General features: G+C 36.9%; 1 protein-coding gene across 4 annotated transcripts in view; it reads left to right on the top strand.

Moving 5' to 3' along the window:
• Window positions 1-8,236: 8,236 nt before the first annotated feature.
• Window positions 8,237-20,853, top strand: part of LOC107798809 (uncharacterized) — a 97,922-nt gene continuing 85,305 nt past the window's right edge. For all 4 annotated transcript variants that reach the window (XM_075222503.1, XM_075222502.1, XM_075222505.1 and 1 more), the window contains exons 1-6: window positions 8,237-8,451; window positions 13,605-13,686; window positions 14,105-14,208; window positions 16,854-16,949; window positions 17,087-17,134; window positions 19,045-19,095. In XM_075222503.1, coding sequence (XP_075078604.1) covers window positions 8,437-8,451; window positions 13,605-13,686; window positions 14,105-14,208; window positions 16,854-16,949; window positions 17,087-17,134; window positions 19,045-19,095 — 396 coding nt within the window. In that variant the 5' untranslated portion in view covers window positions 8,237-8,436. The remainder of the gene's footprint in view (window positions 8,452-13,604; window positions 13,687-14,104; window positions 14,209-16,853; window positions 16,950-17,086; window positions 17,135-19,044; window positions 19,096-20,853) is intronic.

The raw sequence follows: 20,853 nt of genomic DNA, 5'->3' as shown, positions 1-20,853 counted from the left end.
GAAGGGAGATTCATATTCTCCACCCATATCACTTCTTATCATTTTGATATATTTGTTTAGTTGTGTTTCAACTTCATTTTTGTATTGCTTAAATCTCTCAATTGCTTCATATTTACTATTAAGTATATAAATATTGCAATATCCAGTACTAACGTCAATAAAAGTTATGAAATACTTTTTCCCACCGCGAGATAGTATTGACTTCATGTCACAAATATCTGTGTGAATTAAGTCTAAAGGATTTGAATTCCTTTAAACCGACTTATAAGGATGTTTAACATACTTAGACTCCACACATATTTGACATTTCAAATTATCGCATTCAAATTTAGGCAATATCTTCAAGTTAATCATTTTTCGTATTGTTTTGAAGTTGATGTGACTTAAACGTGCATGCCATAAATTATTTGACTCAAGTAAGTAAGAAGAATCTTGAACTTTATTGATATCAATAGCATTAACATTCAACTTGAAAAGGCCCTCAGTTAAGTAACATTTTCCTATATACACATCATTCTTACTTATTACAATTTTCTCATAAACAAACACACACTTAAAATCATTCTTGATAAGAAGTCCAGCAGAGACCAAATTCTTGTGAATTTCAGGAACATTGAGAACATTGGTTAGAGTCACTACTTTTCCCGAAGTCATCTTCAAAGATATCTTTCCAGCTCCTTCAATTTTTGTTGTTGTGAAGTTTCCCATAAATATTGTAACGATCTAACCAGTCGTTTTGAGCATTTGCACTTCGCTCGGTAGTTTGAGGGCATGAGTAGCTCCATATGATGTATTATAACTTGTGTGAATTGCCGGTTTTGGTTTTCAAGTTATTCAGAATTGATTTGGAAGAATGATTCTCAACTAGGAAGTTTTAAGTTGGGAGAGTTGACCAAGTTTGACTTTTGTGAATTTGACCTCAGAATGGAGTTTTGATGGTTTCTTTAGGTCCGGATGGTGATTTTAGACTCAGACGTATGCTCAGATTTGCATTTGGATGTTTCTAGAAGGTTTCGGCCCAAATTGGCGAAAGTTGGAAATTTTAAAACTTGGAAAGTTCATAAGTTTGACCGAGAATTGACTTTGAGGATATTAGTTTCAGATTGTGGTTTCGAGAATTGGAATAGTTTTATTATGTCATTTGGGACTTGTGTGCAAACTATGAGTTCATTCTGGATTGATTTGGTATGTTTCGACGCGAGTTTTGTAAGTTAAAAGTTCAAAGTTCATTGATTTTTGATTTGAGGTGCGATTCGTCATTTTTATGTTGTTTGATGTAATTTGAAGCTTCGAATAAGTTCGTATCATGTTTTAAGACTTGTGTTGAAAATCTGAAGATTTTAATCTCCAAAAACGGGAGTAGAAAAATGCTAGGATTTTAGTCTCCCAAAGCAGAAAGAAAGATGAAACAAAAAATAAATTCCTTAAGCTTGTTAGCAACCTGTGTTCATAAATAATTTTTGTAAAAAATAAAACAAACAAAAACAGAATATAAACAGAATAAATAAAGTTTTGAGCCCAACAGAAAACTGTGTTTCCTAGAAATTTAATCTCTTCACTGTTGCTCAAAGTTGTTGGATTAATTCCTCCCAGGATAGAACTGTCACGACCCTAAACCTGTCACGACCCCAACCCCGGTCATGATGGCGCCCAACACACTGCTAGGCAAGCCCGACCATTCAACAACATTATCCCAAATTCTTATTCAGATTATAGATAAATATCACAGAGAATTTACTAAGTCATTTCATTCAAGTGTATAATTAATAATAAAATATGCGGAAGTTCAATTAAACTACCACACCATAGCCCAACATAATCCGGTGTCACGAATATGAGCCTCTAATACAGAATATCCACCTATTACAAGTTTGTCTAGGAAAAATACGGAATAAAAGATAGAGATAGAGGGGAGAGATCAAGGCTGCGAACGCCATGCAGCTACCTCAATACTCTCGGATACTGCCTGTTCAGCTAAACAATTCCTCACTTAGCCTGTGGTGTACCTGGATCTGTACGCAAGGTGCAAGGAGTAATGTGAGTACTCCGACATAGTGAGTAATAAACATAAATAAAGGCTGAGAATAAGAAATCATGGAAAAATACAAAGTAAACTATAACTGGCAGTTTAGAACAACAAATAGTGAAGCAACAAGTCAATTAAGTCAGAGTACCAAATACTGAGACAGGTATAACAGATAAAAACAAATACATGAGTGCAATGCAATGCATATGATAGTACACTCTAGTGCCCACTGCGGTGTGCAGCCCGAGCCATCCATTTATTTATCGTCGACGACGCTCATTGGGTGTGTGTGCAGACTCCGGAGGGGCTCCTACAGCCCAAGCGCAATATTAAGCCATCTCGTGGCATCAAATCTAGGCCCTCGGCCTCATATCAATCTCAGTATAATCACCCAGGCTCTCGGCCTCAATATCAATGTAATCAACCAGGCTCTCGACCTCAATATCAATGTAATCAACCAGGCTCTCGGCCTCAATATCAATATAACACTGCTGCGGCGCGCAGCCCGATCCATGCTCAGTCCAGAAATCATCATAAGCCCCTTGGGCATTTGTAAAACAGTAGTTCTCAACCCGAAATATCATTTAAATTTTCAAATCTTAGAAAGATGGTTGAGTTTGCAAAACAGTATTTAAAACCTTGGACTGAGGTCAAATGATATGCAAAATATGCGAAAGCAGTGATATCATTCCCTGAAGGATTCAAATAATTGGCAAGAAGCCCAAATGTAACAATTAAATCCAAGTAAGGATGATTCTCAATTTAGTTCAAGTAGAAAATACAGTAAAAACATCTCTCGGGACGGACCAAGTCACAATCCCCAACGGTGCTCTACCCCACGCCCGTTATCTGGCGTGCAAGTCACCTCAATATAGTGTTACGATGTGAAATTTCGGGGTTTCAAACCCTCAGGACATCATTTACATCAATTACTCACCTCGAACCGGCTAATTCTCTAGCCCGCGATGCCTTTGCCCCTTATTGACCTCTGAATGCCTCGAATCTAGCCATAACGATTCGATTCAGTTAATAAAAATTATAGGAATTAATTCCATATGGAATTCTACATTTTCCATCAAAAATCCGAAATTACATTCATAATTCGCCCGTGGGGCCCATGTCTCGGAATCCGGCGAAACTCATAAAATCCGACAACCCATTCCGGTACGAGTTCAACCATACCAAAATTATCAAATTCCGACAACAACTCGACCTCCAAATCTTAATTTTTCATTTTTGAAAAGTTTTGCAAAAATTTCAATTTCTTCCATTTAAATCCGAATTAAACGATGAATATAACCATGTATTTATGAAATATAATCACTTTCGGATATAGAACACTTACCCCAAATGTTTCCCTTGAAAAATCTGTTGAAAATCGCTTTTCCCAAGCTCTACAATCGTCAAAACTGAATAAAAATGGCTAATTCCCGAATATAAGCTGTTTTCCAAGGAAACTTGCACTTATTTCCAGCCAAAACAAAAGGCAGTCCCAGCCTTCACCAAATCTGTCATAACTTTTTGTACAAATATCCGAATGATCAATGATTTAACTTTCTGGAAACTAGAATGCAAGGACTACAACTTTCATGTTTTGCAAATTTTCAGATTCATTATGTATATCGAGGTATAAGCTTCCAAAGTAGCCCCCTCGCATCAAACATTTATGAAAAATTTCAAAACAGCTTTACCAACCCTTATTCAATCGATCATAACTTTCTGTATAAATGTCGGAATAATTAATGGTGTAGTTTTCTGGAAACTGGGATGCAAGGAATACAACTTTCATGTTTTATAAATTTACGGATTCCTTATGTATTTTGAGATATAAGCTTTCAAAATAGGCTCCATGATTGCACAGTTGCTGTCCAAGACAGCTTCTGCAGCAGAAAATTCCAGCAATCCTTTTATCCGATTTCCATTCCGTTAACCTTCTAAAATCCACCCTCGGCCCTCGGTACCTTAACCAATTATACCAACATGTCCCAAAATACAATATTAACTTAACCGTGCGATCAAATCGCCAAAATAACGTCATATACCACGAATTAAGCTTTAAAATCTAAGAATTCCTTCAAATTTCATAAAACATCAAATTTTCCATTTTGTGTCCGAAACACGTCAAACGACGTCCATTTTCAACCAAACTTTACAGAAAGTGCTTAAACCATATATAAGACATGTACTGGGCGTCGAAACCAAAATACGGGCCCGATACCATCACTTTCTAACAAATTTCATTTCCATTTTCCTTAAATATTTTCAGAAAGCAATTTTACTCAAAATTTCATTTCTCGAGACTGGGACCTCGGAATTCGATGATTCTTATTCCTATGAGTCACAAATAATAATACGAATATAGACCTTCAGTCGAAACTCAATTCGGAGCTCATTTGCTCAGTTCAATACCTATTTCGCTTGTTAAACAATTAACTAATGTTTCGCGTCAAAAACCCAATCGCGACTTGATGAAATTAGACCAAACTTTTCAGATCACTCCTATAATTCATTGTCAAAATTATAGGAGTCTCAAAATCAAATTTCAATCTCTAGAACTAAAAATGGACCTTTGGATCATTACATGCTCATAATCAAAACGCCAAAATCTTCCAAAACATATCCGAGCCTCATGGGACCCCGACCAAACATGCCAACATAACTTATAACATCATTCAAACCCATTCCAATCATCAAAACACCTCAAACAACATCAAATTAGCCAAAACTCATCGAATTCAAGTCTAAGTTTCCAAAAACTTCCGAAATACACTTTCGATCAAAAACCCGACCAAATGATGTCCGAATAACCTGAAATTTTGCACACACATCAGAAATGACATAATGAAGCTATAGCAACTCTCAGAATTCCATTCTGACCCTCGGATCAAAATCTCACCTATCAACCGGAATTCGCCAAAATACTGACTTCACCAATTCAAGCATAATTCTACACCAGACCTCCAAAACCACTTCCGATCACACTCCTAAGTCACAAATCACCTCCCGGAGCTAACCAAACCATCGGAATTCACATCCGATCCCTCTAACTCACAATATTGGAAAGAGGCAGTCAATAGTGAGATAGAATCCATATTAAGTAATCATACTTGGGAATTGGTTGAACCTCCTCCAGGAAATAAACCTTTGAGTTCTAAGTGGATTTTCAAAAGGAAAATGAAAGTTGATAGTACTATTGACAAATATAAGGCAAGATTAGTTGTCAAAGAGTTTAGACAACGAGAAGGTCTTGATTACTTTGATACATACTCAATGGTAATGAGGATTACATCTATTTGGGTATTAATAGCGTTAGTTGTCGTGTATGATCTTGAAATCCATCAGATAGATATAAAGACAACCTTCTTAAATAGAGATTTGGAGGAAGATATTTATATGAAACAACCTGAAGGGTTCGTGGTTCCCGAAAAAGAAAAGAAAGTGTGCCGACTTGTTAAGTCACTCTACGGATTAAAACAAGCACCCAAAGAATAGCATGCAAAATTTGACCAAACAATGTTGGCAAATGGATTTAAGATTAATGAGTGTGATAAATGTGTTTACATTAAAAACACTCCAATTCATATAGTTGTTGTATGTTTATATATTGATGATATGTTAATAATAAGCAAAGACATTGCGAATATAAATGATACTAAGCGTATGCTTGCTAGCAAGTTTGATACGAAAGACTTAGGAGTTGATGATTTAATTCTAGGAATTAAAATCCATAGGACTCCTCAAGGATTGACATTGTCTCAATCTCATTACGTTAAAATGGTACTTGAAAAATTCAAGTATTTAGATTTCAAAGTCACAAAGACCCCGATTGATGTAAATATTGCTCTTATAAGGAATATAGGTCAGAGCAAATCTCAACTGGATTATGCTCAATTGTTGGGAAGTTCAATGTATATCATGAATTGTACATGACCTGATATAACTTGTGCAGTAAGTAAATTGAGTCGTTATACAAGTAATCCCGACCAAACTTATTAGATGGCAATGATATTAGTGGAGGAGCAATGTCTTGGAAATCAACCAAACAGACATGCATCGCTCGCTCTACAATGAAGTCTGAGTTTATAGCTTTAGATTAGACCGGAGAAGAAGCTGAATGGCCTGAAATTCTTGGAAGATATTCCATTTTGGACCAAATCAGTGGCTCCTATATGCATACATTGCGATAATCAAGTGGCAATAGGAAGGGATGAAAACGTTATGTATAATGGGAAATCTCGTCACTTACGACGAATACATAATACTGTTAGACAATTACTCTCTAGTGGAATTATCACAATTGACTACGTAAAGTCAAAAGATAATGTGTCGAATCCACTTACAAAAGGCCTAAATAAAGAGGCGGTTGATAAATCATCGAAGGGAATGAGACTATGGCTGAGGACAAGTCACTGTGGCGGTAACTCTACCTAGAAGCTTATAGATCCCAAGATCTAAGTTCAAGGAGATCAAACAAAGTCATTAGTGACGGTTCAACATTGTCAAATAAAATTTTGGTCTATTCTTGTGATGAGACAATGTTCAGTACCAAGGATAAAACGTTAAGGCTTTTTAATGGATTCTATGTTTTATACGTGGTATATCAAATAGTGCATCTACGGGATAACACGTTTAGGAATCACCTATATAATTGTAAAGTGTAAGCCGCTTCAAGGAGAATTCTGTAAGGCCAGTTCTCTGTGCACTTATGAACCATGCAGTGTTCATGGCTTAAACAAATACAACAAATGAGAACCAAAGGCGGTTAAAGAGTTGATTATGTGACTTATGGCTGTCTAGGTATACACCAAAGTTCGACGGTTCAAAAATATTAAATTTACCGATTGACCGAGTATATCCGACATAAGTTCACTATGGAAAGTTCAAAGGGAAAACTACTTATCCAGATGCGATTAATCATTGCTTGTAAATCACACAGTTTTCATACATGCATATTTTCAGATAGCCATTCCCCATTCATATGGGATATTGTTGGGTTTTTATCTAATTATATAAGAGGTGTGGATTGGAAATGGAGGGAAAAGATTATAAGGGAAACAAAAAGTTTGAAATAGTTTCCTTTACTAACACACTTTGTCCCTCACTGGAAAAGGGAAAGAAAATATTTGTGCTTATATAAAGAAGCAAATCTTCTAGCTCTAAAGAATTAAGAAGAAGTGGTGCCTCACGTCGTCATCGTCGCTTGCTCGAATCGGCTCGGCTTCGAATTTGGTCCATTGATATGATTGATTGATAATTTTTTCGACCAAATTTATTTCCCGTTTTCCATTATATAATTTTTTTCTTATATTCATTCGCGGAATTTTAATTCTAAAATTTGCGGTTCCCAACGGTCGTTTTGAGTTTAAAATTCACGACTAGACTTCTGCCGAAATGGTACCTCATATGAATAGGTACCTTCGCACCTATTCAACCCAGACTGTTTGGATATAAATTTAGAGGTTTTGCCTCATTTTCAGCACCGAAAATCTGCATACTCTCCCCTCTCTCTTCTGCATTTCTGCATTGTTTTCAAACAAGCAAAACGTAAGCATCACTGTGGTTTACTGCCGTTTGTTGAGTTCGACGAAGTTCTGTAATTTCCATTGTCGGTATTACTGAATAATTGTTCCGTTCTATACTTGGAGGAATTAATCCAACAACCTTAGGCAACAGTGAGGGGATTAAATTCCTTAAGAAAACACAGTTTTATGTTGGGCTCGAAACTTTATTTATTCTGTTTATAATCCGTTTCTGTTTTTGTTTGTTTTATTTTTTGCAGAAATTATTTACGGACACAGGTTGCTAACAATATTAACTAAAATTTAAAATAAAAAATTAGTTTGCTTATAGGGAAAAGCAAGGCTTTAGAATCAAATTTGTTAACATATTATACCATAGGGCTCCATCCAAATTAAGTTGCAATCGTTTTCTAATAGTATACTTGTACCAGCGAGCATATGGAATTTCTCAAAAAACGCGGTCTTAGTTGTAATGTTAAACACAAGAAAAGGTCAAATCCTCGATATTTTCAATTGTTCCAAAGATAACCTTCAAGTTATAGTAATTATAGAATTACCCCAAATCAATTCAAACATTAAATGCGTGTTCGTTACCCAACCTCTTAACCCGACTGAACCCGACCCAGTTTACAAAAAAACCGGACGGCCTGCAATGCACAGTATTTGGAAATGACCGCTTATGCGTTTTTATGTATATACTTTCATCAACCCCCTTCCTTTCGCCATTTTTCCCCTCCAAAAACTTCCAAAGCTACGTGTCGATCTTCGAGAAGGTGCTAGGGTTTCATCACATCTTTGTAAATGAACAGCTTGCATTTGAACGGTGATCGCCGCTAATTATATCGGCGTTCGGTTCCTGCCGCCGTGAAAGATCGCCGTTGATTCATCATCATGTTCGAAGCTCATGTAAATAACTCTCATTCTCACTTTATTTTCCTTTTCTATTTTTTGTGTGTTATAAACTGTTCAATGTTTGTACTGTATTTATTGTTCGGTAATTGAATTGTTTTATCGAGTTAATAGGCTTAATTAAAATTTGAAACTCGTGGTGAATTAGATTCGACCTATTTTCTAAGTAGTGTATTCGAAGTAGTGGATTTTTTCTTAATGCCAGTTACTGGACTACTATTTCCTTATAGCTGTTGTGTTTTATGCTTAACTACTTTGAGAAGTCAAGTAACAGCACTTATTTGGATTATCGAAAAAGGAAATATATGCTGTAAACGAGATTGAAAATATGCAAAGGCAATAGATTTGTCTTACTTCGTGATGCATTGTTGAAAGACCTATTTAAAGAGAAGAGAACTTCACATTGTGCAAACTATGCTGATGATGAGCGCATTACTGCATTTTTTATGCGGTTGATGTGGCAGTGATATGAATATTTTCTGATACGGTCATTTCTTCTTTTGGTTTTGTTTTGACGGGTAAATGTGATATTTTGATAGGTGTTACACTAAAGAGGAGCGCAATCAATTAAAATAGACATGAAAGAGCCGTTACCAAAAAACAAGAGCCGTAAAGGAGATAAAAAACCAAAAAGATGGCAAACTCATGTCAAAAGTTTTGCAAAAGTAGGAAAGGAATAAACTCCGAAATTAGGTGGGATAATCTTAGTATGTCACACAAATTGTTACTATGGTAGTAATTTATATAAAGAGAGAAGCTATTTCAATGGGTATTAATACCAAAATTAGTAAGAATTTAAGATTAAGCATACATCACAATGTTGATATATAAATATCTATTTAAACCGAAATGTAATTCAATATACTGCTTGCTTCATATTATTTTTAAGGATGACATTAAAGTCAACCCTGAAAAGTATCAGGGTACTATTTTACTTTTAAAAAAGGAGTTGAAATACTATTCAAGGAAAAAAGTCATATGTTTGTAGGGCATTTAGTATTTATCTAGGCCAATTTCTTAGATAGCTCCTCAAATGTGGCACGATTTATTAGTTAGGAACTCCAACTTAGCTAGTGACCAGATAAACCACTTTACTTGAAAATATTGTGTCTTTTGGACACGTCACATTGACATGGCAAATTATGAGTGTTTCACTTAAATTTGAGCTAGTTACTCATGTTTTTTTTTATTTTTTCAGAATCAAATTGAATTTTTATGTGGACCCCGAACTACCATTTCTTTCTTATTCAAAGCTATCACCAAAATGGTGATGAAAATTTCTACATGATATCTCTTTATAAATTTTCTATGTTGGACTCGTATTACAGATTTTCTACCCACTAAACTCATATTTCTGCATTATTTTCAGTTTCGATTTTATATTTTCTCAGTTCAAATAATCCTTATATACTCTAAAGCAAATGGTCAAAGAGTCATTTGTTCAAAAGCTTGATGTCAAACGCATTGCATCTGCATCAAACAGCCGTAATGGAGTACCATTACCAGTACTTCCCAATTCCAAAAGTTGGAATTCCAAGTTTTCTTCAATGATCTCATCACAAATGATATCAGTACCCTATTTAAATCCCTCTCATCTAATAAGCCTTACTTTGCAGTCAAAGTTCCCGATTCTTCTCCGGAGGAAGAGGGGAAAGCATAACTCGGGTAGGGGAGCAAAAGAACAGGAAGGAAGGGGATGGGGGGGGGGGGAGGGGGAGGGTGGAGTAGAAGAAAGGGGAATAAGGTAAATCATTTTCTTTCTTATTGTAATTTTTAAAAATATAATGGCAAGTGCCTTTTTTTCTTAAAAAATACACGTGTCATTAGTTGATTTGTTTGTCAGCAACAAGTGTCTTTCATGCACAAGGTCTTACGGAGTACGAACACAATTGTGCACGAGACACCCTTCTGTTAAGTAGAGGTGTTCGATTGATCATTATGAAACTTGAGGTGTCTAATTGAAACAAATGGTGCCAAATTTTAAGTGGCTGCTTATGTATTTGGCCATTTATCTATGATCAATAATATTTACGACCAATATTTTTTTTTGATGAAGTAAGTGGTGTATTATTGACAAAAGCATCCAGTGGATGCACGTATTACAAAATAAAAGAAGATATCAGCTCCTAAGAAGAGAGCAACAACAAATCTATCATAAGAGTAGAGAGCTGATAAATTCCATAAATTGATCAGAGTTATACATAGGGGAGAGTTTAACCCAACTCAAAAGAGTGACCAAACATCTAGCCTTGAGTAGGTATTTAGTAGTTGAGATGCCATCAAAGCATCTTTGATTCCTTTCTGTCCATAAGCACCAAAATCTATCTATGACCAATATTATTTTCAAAAAGCAGAAAAGCAGGAGGCAAAAATACTAAGGTGGCAAAAATACTAATGAATGAGTTGGGGAGGTCGAGCAAGCGGAAGAGATGAGAGTGATAGAAGAGAGAGCGTTGGGAAAGAGGACGTGAAGAGAGTTTTAGCCTTGTTCTCGTTGGTGGTTGCACAAGAGACTAGTTGAAGGCAAAAATTGAGGGGGTTGTGGTTAAGGGAGGGGATGCTAATACAAAGTTTCTTTTCACAGGATAGGTGTAGCGAATAGAAGGATGAACTACATTGAATCCTTAGAAGAAATGATGTGGTGTCGAGGGGGAAGAGGAAGTTAGAGGGGCAATTGTGGGGTTTTACGAGCTTTTGTTTAAAGAAAAAGTTAAGTAGAGACATAAAATAGGGAATGGAGTTTAACCATATAGGAGTAGGGGTAAGGTCTACCCTTCGGGGTAGGGGTAAGGTCTGCGTACATATTACCCTCCCCAGACCCCACTTGTGGGATTATACTGGGTCGTTGTTGTTGTTGTTGTTGTTGTTGGAGTTTAACCATATAGGAGTGGCAACGAGGGAGTGGTTAGGAAGGACCCTGGAGAGGAGGAGATGCGAAAGGCGATAGAGAGTTATGCGGCTCATCAACTGGTTCTAATATTGGACAACACTTATGCCATTAGTGACTACAGAAGGGGGAAGGTCACGAGCTTTTAGAAATGGTCACACGTGTGAACTCATCATTCATCTTATCAAAGGCATAATGGATTCGATGGATACCCAAGCACGCATGAGACATTGGTTGGTGCGTTCAAAAAAGCTTGAAATTTTATACTCTATTTCATCTTAGCTTTCTTTCAGCAGTGTTGGAGTATTATCATAGGAGAGTTGATGGAGACCATGCGGCTTTCCATGAAATTAGTGAGTTTGAAAGAAGGAAAATGATTATATTAATGTTGGAAAAATTCCTATAGTATACAAAAATGTAGAGAAACCTAGATCAAGTTATGGTTCTTATGAAAGTCACCCGATCATCTATACAAAACAAGAACCTCATGGGTATCTTTCAACTGTTAACTTAAAAAAAACAACAAACAAAACAAGAACCTCATGGGTGCACCCAAAAGAAACAGAGACATGAAGCTACTCCTTATATGTATAAAATTATACTTGACCTTTCAAAAGCTATCTTGTTCCTCTCTCTCCATATTATCCAGATAAGAGCTGGTGAAACTACATCCATGCCTTGAGTCTTAGTGATAATAGATGAAATCCTTGCTAATGACCTCATTTCTTGGTGTTTTTGGGTTTACCTATATAATACTAGCACTTTACCAATATCCTAAAAGGGTAGGAAGAATTTTTGAGAATGTATCTTTTAGGGAGGGTGATGGTAGTAGAGCAAGTTTTTGGGGACGTAAATGATGCGGAGACAACACTTTAAGAATCACTTTTCTTAACATGTATAGGGTTTCATGCCAAAAGAAGATGTCAATTCAAAGCACACGACGGATACAAGGCAGAGAAATGCATTGGGATTTGAGGTTTGGGAGGAACTTGCGAGATTCGGAGTTAGTAAAATTTCAGGGATTGATGGAGTTGCTCTACAAGCCGATCACTTTACAAAATAGCCATGACAGTTGGAGATGGGAGAAAGGAATAAATGTGTTTTTTCGGTGAAGTCCCACTATAGTGTACTTGTTGGTGGAGAGGAAGCAAACTTATCATTCGGCATAGATCCCTAGGTTACCAAGAAATGTATGCTTCTTTGCATGGTTAACTAGGGGGGGGGGGGGGGATTCTACCGACTGAGAATCTGAGGAAGAAGAGACTTACATGTGTCAGCTGGTGTTTCATGTGTAAATGCTCGGGGGAAGATGTTGATTACCTGCTCTTATATTGTCAGGTTGTATCTCGTTTGTGGTGTGAAGTGTTGGGTTGGTTTGGAGTTCAACGGGTGATGCCAGGCACGATTAAAGAAGTAATGTTTAGTTGGAATTTGAGGGGGGAGAAGAAGACGCAGAGCCTGGGTTGTCGCTCCACTTGCACTAATGTGGGTCATTTGGAGTGAGAGAAATAGGAGGGCTTTTGATGTTGTTGATGAGAGTTTTGTGCATTTGAGGAATAGCCTCTTTTCTCTTTTTGTGTTTGGTGCACCCCATGAGACTCCTTTAAGCATAGAAGATAGGGTGTCTTTTGTAAAGAACCATATTTTGTTGTGAGGTTCTCTTTTTTGTGTTTATTTCTTTCTCTTTTTTTGTGTATACTTCATCAAAAAAAAAAATGAAAAAGAACCTTACCACGGGAAAACTGTTTAGTTGGTTTATGGCTACTAGATGTTTGAGAAAAGGTTGGTTTTTCCTTTGAGACTACATCTTGAGAGTGATAAACCTTCATTTATTTTCAAGAGAGAAATGTATCGTATTTCGCTTAATTATAACAAGTGGAAACTTTTCAAGTGACTCCACTTCTTCAACGTTCTTAGGTTTGTGAGTATAATAACATCACCTTAACATGGCAAACATAGTTGTAGTTGTTTCTTATGGCTACTAGACATTTGAGTAATGGGTGGTGTTTTTCTTTGAGACTACAACATGAGAGAAATGAACCTTCATTTATTGAAAGAACAATAGATAATTAAACATTGAGAACCATAAGCACCAAACAATTTATGATAATAATGCGTTTTAGTAAATCGTATTTGACAGAATTAAGGAAAAGGTACGAGAAACAATTGATTCATGTCATGTTTCGTTGCTGTTACTTCTTTTTCCTCTTATTTTTTTATTTTTATATTAGCTTTGTTGAGCAATATTATGTACATGGTGTAGGTTCTGCATTTGCTTCGAAGATATCTTGGTGAATACGTCCATGGATTGTCGGCAGAGGCATTGAGGATCAGCGTATGGAAAGGTATATTCATATTTTTTCTATTTCCTATTTGGTTTTTAAATCTCCGATTCAATTACTTTATTCACGTTATACTAGCTGCAAGCTGAAAGGCTGGTGATTTTTTTCTCTGATGAGTAATTAGTGTATTTATTTGACGAGAAAAATTCAGTCTAAAAGGTAGGTGTTTCTAATTTCCATGTTACAATAATATTGCGAATTTTGGGATCCTTGTTGCGCTCTATTGAAATGCATGGTTTCCTTCCTTTTTTTAAAAAATAAATTCACCTTCATATGTCATAAAGGGGCTTGGCGTCCTAAAGTTGTGCTGGTATCCCCTGTTACAATCTAATTTCACCTTCATTTGTCAAAAACAAAGAGAGGTTTGGCGTCCTAAATTTATGCTGTTATCCCTTGTTACAAACTTTCGATTCTTTTATAGGTGATGTGGTTCTCAAGGACTTGAAACTGAAGGCAGAGGCTTTGAATTCCTTGAAATTACCAGTTACTGTCAAAGCTGGTTTTGTTGGAACCATAACTCTTAAGGTATTCTGATTCTTGGTTTGTTTGCAGTTACCTTTTGACCATTTTCTAGCAAGTCAATCATCTTTTTTTTTTTTTACAAATTATTTACTTTATGTCTTTATGATTTTCGTGGTTTATAGTTCTCATGCAGTGCTTCTTATAGGTTCTATCCAAAGTTGCTTTACTTGTTATACATAGTGTAGCTACTCAAGCATAAACTTGTCACAATTTTACTCTAATTGTGATTATATTGATTCGTTGTCATCACAGTAATGTTATGCTTACTAAGGTCCTTATTTTGTTCCTGCTTTGAGCGGTGTCCAATTGTTTTGGTCAATACAAAATTCCATGGAAATATTAGCATATGTCGCGGTATTAGAACTAAGAATTACTTTATACCATTTTGATATGTTAAAAAAATGAACCTCTAGCTCATGGGGTGAGGATTTCCCAAGATCATATAAGGAAAATAACAACCTATTCCTTCCACCAATGTGAGACATTTAACACTGCCTCGGCAAGCTCACACATGGTCGTTAGAACGTGGATAACATAACATGGAACATTCTCTAACCAATGGGTGTGGTTTTGATACCATGTTTAGAAACTAGATCTTGAGCCTAACTTAACCCGAAAAGCTATCTTATGTGGTGAGGAATGCCCAAAACCACATAAGAGGATAATAACCCCATTCCCAAACCAATGTGGAACATTTAACACGATATATCAAAAAGTTGGTGTGTGCGCGCGCGTGTGTGTATATATATATATTGATAAATAAGGTAAAAAGTTGGTATATCTTTTTGCTTTTTTTGTTGTTTTATCTTTCTGATAAGTTAATAGTATTCTATATAAGCGGAACTGCGCCTCCTTTTGGTTGTGCAGCTTGCCAACACCTACACATAACGTCGCCGTGCATTGAGCTTCAATAGATTTACCTACTAATGAGTTTCCTTCCTTTCCCTTTATCTTTTTATCAAAGGACATTTTTTGTCTCTTTTGGCCAAGAGGCGGATGCAATGTATCGGCGCCGGGTTCAACTGAACGCAGTAATTTTGACGCGGAGCATAAATTTATGTGTAAAAATTCACTAATATTGCAATAAATAGCAACATGAACCCAGAACTTTAAAAAGACAGTAGGTTCAATTCTAAAGACCTTAAAGGTTGAACCCATAAAACTTAAATCCTAGATCCGCCTCTGTTTTTCCCCTTTTACTACCTTCTTTACCTACTAATGAGTTTCCTTCCTTTCGCTTTATCTTTTTATCAAAGGACATTCTTTGCCTCTTTTGGCCCATATTTTCCCCTTTTATTACCTTCTTTATCCTTTGGTTTCAAGTAAAATAAAACAACCTTTGAGTCTGACGCTTCATGTAGTGCAGGGTAAATTTTGCAAAAGTTTCTTTTTTCCCTATTTTGATATGTTTTTACAATATTTGCCCTCAAATAATCCTCTAATCAAGCCATCATTTATATTTGCTCGAATCTGTTATTGCTAGTATCCAAAATAGTAATAGGTGCTTACTTTATTAAAGTTTGTGCGCACTTTAAAGAAGTATAAATGAGTTTTTGAATTCATGTGGAGAAATGGTCTCTTTGGAAATGGATGCATGAATTTTGCATCAAAAATTGTTCTGTATAAACTATTATACTATCTTTCTGAAATTTGAGATAAAAGAGACAAAACGTGGTTGGTAATAAGACTACCTTACTCTATTCTCTAGGCTTTGTTTTTCCCTCCACATTGTTTGTACTTCATATACTGATATATTTGAAGTAAATTATTCTTTATTCCAAGAATTTAATTTCTAATTCAAATACTTAATTGGGAAGTGCAATAGCTTTAACTATTCAGAGTAAAGGTACTCTTTGAATCAACAACAACACAACAATCCAGTAAAATCTCACAAGTGGGGTTTGGGGAGGGTAGTGTGTACGCAGACCTTACCCCTACCCCGCAAGGGTAGAGGGGCTGTTTCCGATAGATCCTCGACTCAAGAAGACGAAAAGAGACAATAGATCAGTAACAACAACAGAGACCAGAAAGGTAATACCAGCATCGTAAGAACCCGAAAATAGATGGAAAAAGCAATAATCATAACCAGTAACAATGGCAAGGTACTATGAAAAAGGAAAAATAGTATGAACACACCATGAACCACTAGTAGTTTAAGACAAGGCACTATCAGACTAGCCTCACACCCAGAACAAAGTGGAAGGTACTCTTTGAATCATGTGAGATTATTAACTAAGGTATATAGTTGTCACAATCCTGTTATCATCTTCAAACTTTCTTTTTCCGTAGATGATCAGCGTAATAAAGCTCTTTTAAGTCACCTAAGTAACTAAAGCCCACAAAATACTGAGTTCCGTCGCATGGGCAATCATAAAACTTGCTTGTAATCCATCACAAACTATTTTAATTAAATAAAACATGGATGCTCTTAAAAGGCCAAATCAAACACTGTCAAACCTTTTTCTTTTGTAATTAACATGTTGGCACGGGCCATCCCTCATCTAGTATCGGTAATATACACCAAGATTGTATAAAAAACATTTAGAAATTAGGTGCGCGTATTTTTTGCTTGTATAGCTCTCCCTTTTTCCTTGACTGTTCTATGTCATTTTTTTGCTTTCTAATATCACTTCTCTGTTTGAATATAGGTTCCTTGGAAAAGTCTTGGCAAGGAGCCTGTTATTGTTCTTATTGATAGAGTCTTCATTTTAGCTCATCCTGTTGTTGATGGAAGGTCTCTTAAGGTAGCAAGTACACAACATTTGTTGATTCGATCGCAATGATATATTGCAACCTTTATTATTTGAAATCTCTAATGTTCAGAAAGCATATTTAAGTAGTGCAGAAAATCAATTTATGTTTTCATTTTTGTTCTCATTAGGAAGAAGACCGAGAAAAACTTTTCGAGGCAAAACTTCAACAAATAGAGGTGAACACTCTTTTTTATCCAAATTTACTTCGTCATATGCTTTTGATTATTGTCAAAGACTCCTATTAAGTTGGACTTCTTCTCTTAAATATATATTGTTTGACCTATTACTAACATGTTTATTCTTCATTCTGATAATACTGGTCAAATAGAAACCATTCTCTTGATTACTGAAGCAATGGGATGGTTTAACTTGAATGGTGGCTATGCTAGGTGTCACTACTGTTGTAGTGATGGGATGCAGTTGTTCATAAAATTCTGAATGCATGTTCACCCTCCTCCTTAGGAAGGCACAACTGTGTTTCTGTGGGAATAATTCCCATCCCTGACTTCATCCCTATCCCTCTGAAGAAAATCTCTTATTAGCTGTTTGGTCTTATTTGCTACTGTTAAGAATTAGGTAATTGTTGACATGGCGAGAGACCATTCCTTGTAAATATGGGAGATGTTTAGAGTCCTCATAGCTGTGTAATTAGGTATAGGAAGTACTATCATTTCCTTTTTATGATTACTTATAATTTAAACACCCCAACATACTAGGGAATAATTGAACAATTCATTTTCAACATCTCTTCTTTTTTCATACCTTACAGCTACCTTCTTAGGGTCTTACTAGAGTAAGAGATGAAGTGGAGACTGGAGAGTTAAAGTGGAATTGCAAGTTTGTATTTATTCCCGCAGAAAAAAGAAAAAAAAGAGTGACAAGCTTGCATGAGAATAGTTGCCTCCCAAGTGAGATAAGGAAACCCTTCCAAGTGGCATCTTTTGGAATTCTGAAGATTTTTTTTTTGATGAAGTAAAAAAAAACCCAACAAATCAATTTATCTAGGAGGCATGGTGAGATGCAGCCTCAATACAGAGAAGCCCATAGCTGAAGTGAAAGAGGTTATTCTCTCATCAACGTGATGCTCACTAGGTCTCTTTAACTGTACCAATCGCTACTCTTCACTTAGATTCCACTAGCTTGGGTGATCGCAGGAAAATTGTGATGGATTGTCTTTGCCCCCATGGCTTCTTTAAATTTTAATGTGAACGATTTTTGACACTTCAAGCTCTTGTGCCGTGTTGGATGTGTACAAAAGCTTTCAGATTTCAAATGTTGTTTTGTAAAGTAGCTTGATCGTTTTCTGCTGATTGGATAAGATGGGGGTGGAGATGATAAGGGCATAGAATTGTAATGTAACGAGGATTGAAGAACTATCTGGAATGACGAATCTAACATTGATTGAATCAATTGTTGCTGTATTCATTTGGATGCTGATTGGATCACTTGCAGTTGTATATTCAAATCCTTAGAAAGCAAACTGACATTGTATATTGGGCCCAAAAATATCTAAAATTATGAGACTTTTAAGGAATATCATGGGAATGGAAGAATAACAGATGAGAAATTCTTCGATACAAATTAGTGCAAGTTCACAGATTTATTATGATTAGAACAAACCGATATATAAGTGAGAACTGAGTAGTCGGATTTAAGGTGAACTATGTGACTAAGCATTCTTGTAATTAAGCACAAATGATTGAACATAGGAAAGGAAATTGCCTTCCATGTTTGACTGTTATATGATAGGAATCAGAATGGTTCAGTGCAATTCCTTTTGATATTCTTGTTTTATGCTGAATACTTGGCGATATGGATACTTTTGAAGGACATTTTTTATGGTGTTTTCCCGGTATAGTTTTTCGTCAGAGGTTCTACTTTTTGTCCTTGAAATTTTATTTACCTACCCCGCCTCCCCCTCTCAACAAAATAAAAAAGGATGCTTTGTAATGTCTGCAGCGTGGTTAAGCTCTACTTTAAGTTTCTAAGTTTCTTTCTGAATAGCACCTTTCTAAAAACTAATTCTTGAATAGTTTCTTCTTACATTGATGCTTATTTCTTTTCCCTTGTAATGCGTACCGTGCAGGAAGCAGAATCAGCCACCCTTGAGGCATTATCGAGATCAAAGTTAGGAAGTGTATGTTCTAAACTGCCTGTTATTTACAAATTGAAATAATTTTTGATTGGTTGATGCTCATGTTTCACTCCCCCCATTTCTCAGAATCAGCCACCCTTATTGCATAATCCTTGAGTCATGAGAATGCTCCCAGGCACTTTCCCCGAGGTTCTTCACTCTCTTCTTCTTGCTTGGACTCCATCACCCCCATCGAGAGTCAAGCTTCCCGCAACCAAACCCCAGTAGTTTCTCCGGCAGCCAAGCCCCCATGCGCCCTCACGCGTGGCCAACAAGCCTGCTTTTTCCGGCGAGATTCAGCCACGCGCCGGCGCGTGTGGCTCACTCTGGCATCTTTTCAAAATCTTTTCTTCACACAGCCTTCTCTACATGTTTTTCCGAGTCTACCCATCTTAGTTTCACCAAATTCCGACGACTTTTTCTATTTTCCGGCGATTATACCCCAAATTCCGGCGACTGTTTTCCTTTGCTCAGCACCGGAAATATTTCTTCCCTTCCTATATGCTGTTTTCACCCACTGTGATTACTGATATACTTTCTTTTGAGGTTTTTCCGGCCAAATCACTTTCTTCTTCTTCAAGCAGCCTCTAGGCGAGGGTTTTGGGACAACCGCTTTTAGAATATGATGGATTCTACAAAGAGAAGCTCCTACTTCTCCCTAGAATCTAGAAAACTGGAAAAAATGTCTTTTATCAAAGCTGCCTCTTGGCCAACCCTAGATATTGAGGGAAGATGTCATCGAAAGCTCGACGTAGGGCAGGAGCCGCACTTCTCGCTGTCTGAGGAGCACACTCTTAGGCGCAAGGGTTTCTTGAAATCTTGTCTGATTGGATCTTTCTCCAAATGGGTTGGTTCTCCGGAGGCTGTTAGGAATTGGGCAGTAGGTGCATGGAACGTCAGTGACGGGCTGAAAATAACACAACTGGGGGATACACAATATCTCTTTCGATTTCTCGATGAGTCTCAAGCTTCAGAAATTCTTGTTAGAGGAAACAAATGGTTTGATGAGAACTTTTAACATCTAGACAGATGGGTGGAACACGATGGGTGTCTCGACCATTGTTTCACCGGCGAAACATTGGTGGTCAACATGGTGGGTCTCCCGGTGCATTTTTGGTGTCTTGACCTTTTCAAGAAGATTGGGGAAATCTGTGGGGGCTTTATTGATGTCACTTGCAGCCTACATGATCTATCACGAGTGAGGATTGTGGTGAGGAAAGGGGTCAGAATCCCTATCTCCACTGTGGTGGAAGATGGCTACTTGAGTTATAGGGTGTGGCTGAGCCCTGAATTTCGCCCTATCTTTATGCCTGTGATAGTGGCGGAAGAAAAGGGAAGGTCAAATAGAAGGGAGGGGAGGGGAAATCAGTCTCTGAGGGGATGGGAGGGTTCACCGGATCAGTGGTCTAAGTCGGAATCAGATGTTAGATCGAGAAGAGACGGGAGGTTTGAATTTGGGAGAAGAAGACAAAATTTCAACAGGAGGGAAAGGCGTGAATGAGTTAGTGATGCGGGCTAGAAAGGTAGAATGGGCCGGTCATCTTCTAATTATCCTAGGGCCAGGCAAGTTTTCAGCAAGTATAGGCCTGTGCCTCCTCACATGGGCCCAACAACTTTTACCAATTCTATTAGAATTGATCCTAAGGGGCCCAAATTATTTCAAGCTGCGTCTGTTAAGGCTCCTAAGCATATGGGAACAATCGTTCTTACTTTTTCTGCCAATGGTGCTACACACAGTGGCATTTTTGCACCGAGCTCTCG

This window comes from Nicotiana tabacum, chromosome 10 (assembly GCF_000715075.1).
Source record: "Nicotiana tabacum cultivar K326 chromosome 10, ASM71507v2, whole genome shotgun sequence".
Classification (NCBI taxonomy): Eukaryota; Viridiplantae; Streptophyta; class Magnoliopsida; order Solanales; family Solanaceae; genus Nicotiana; species Nicotiana tabacum.
The sequence above is the reverse complement of the archived record's forward strand: the minus strand, read 5'-3'. Positions and strand labels throughout refer to the sequence as shown.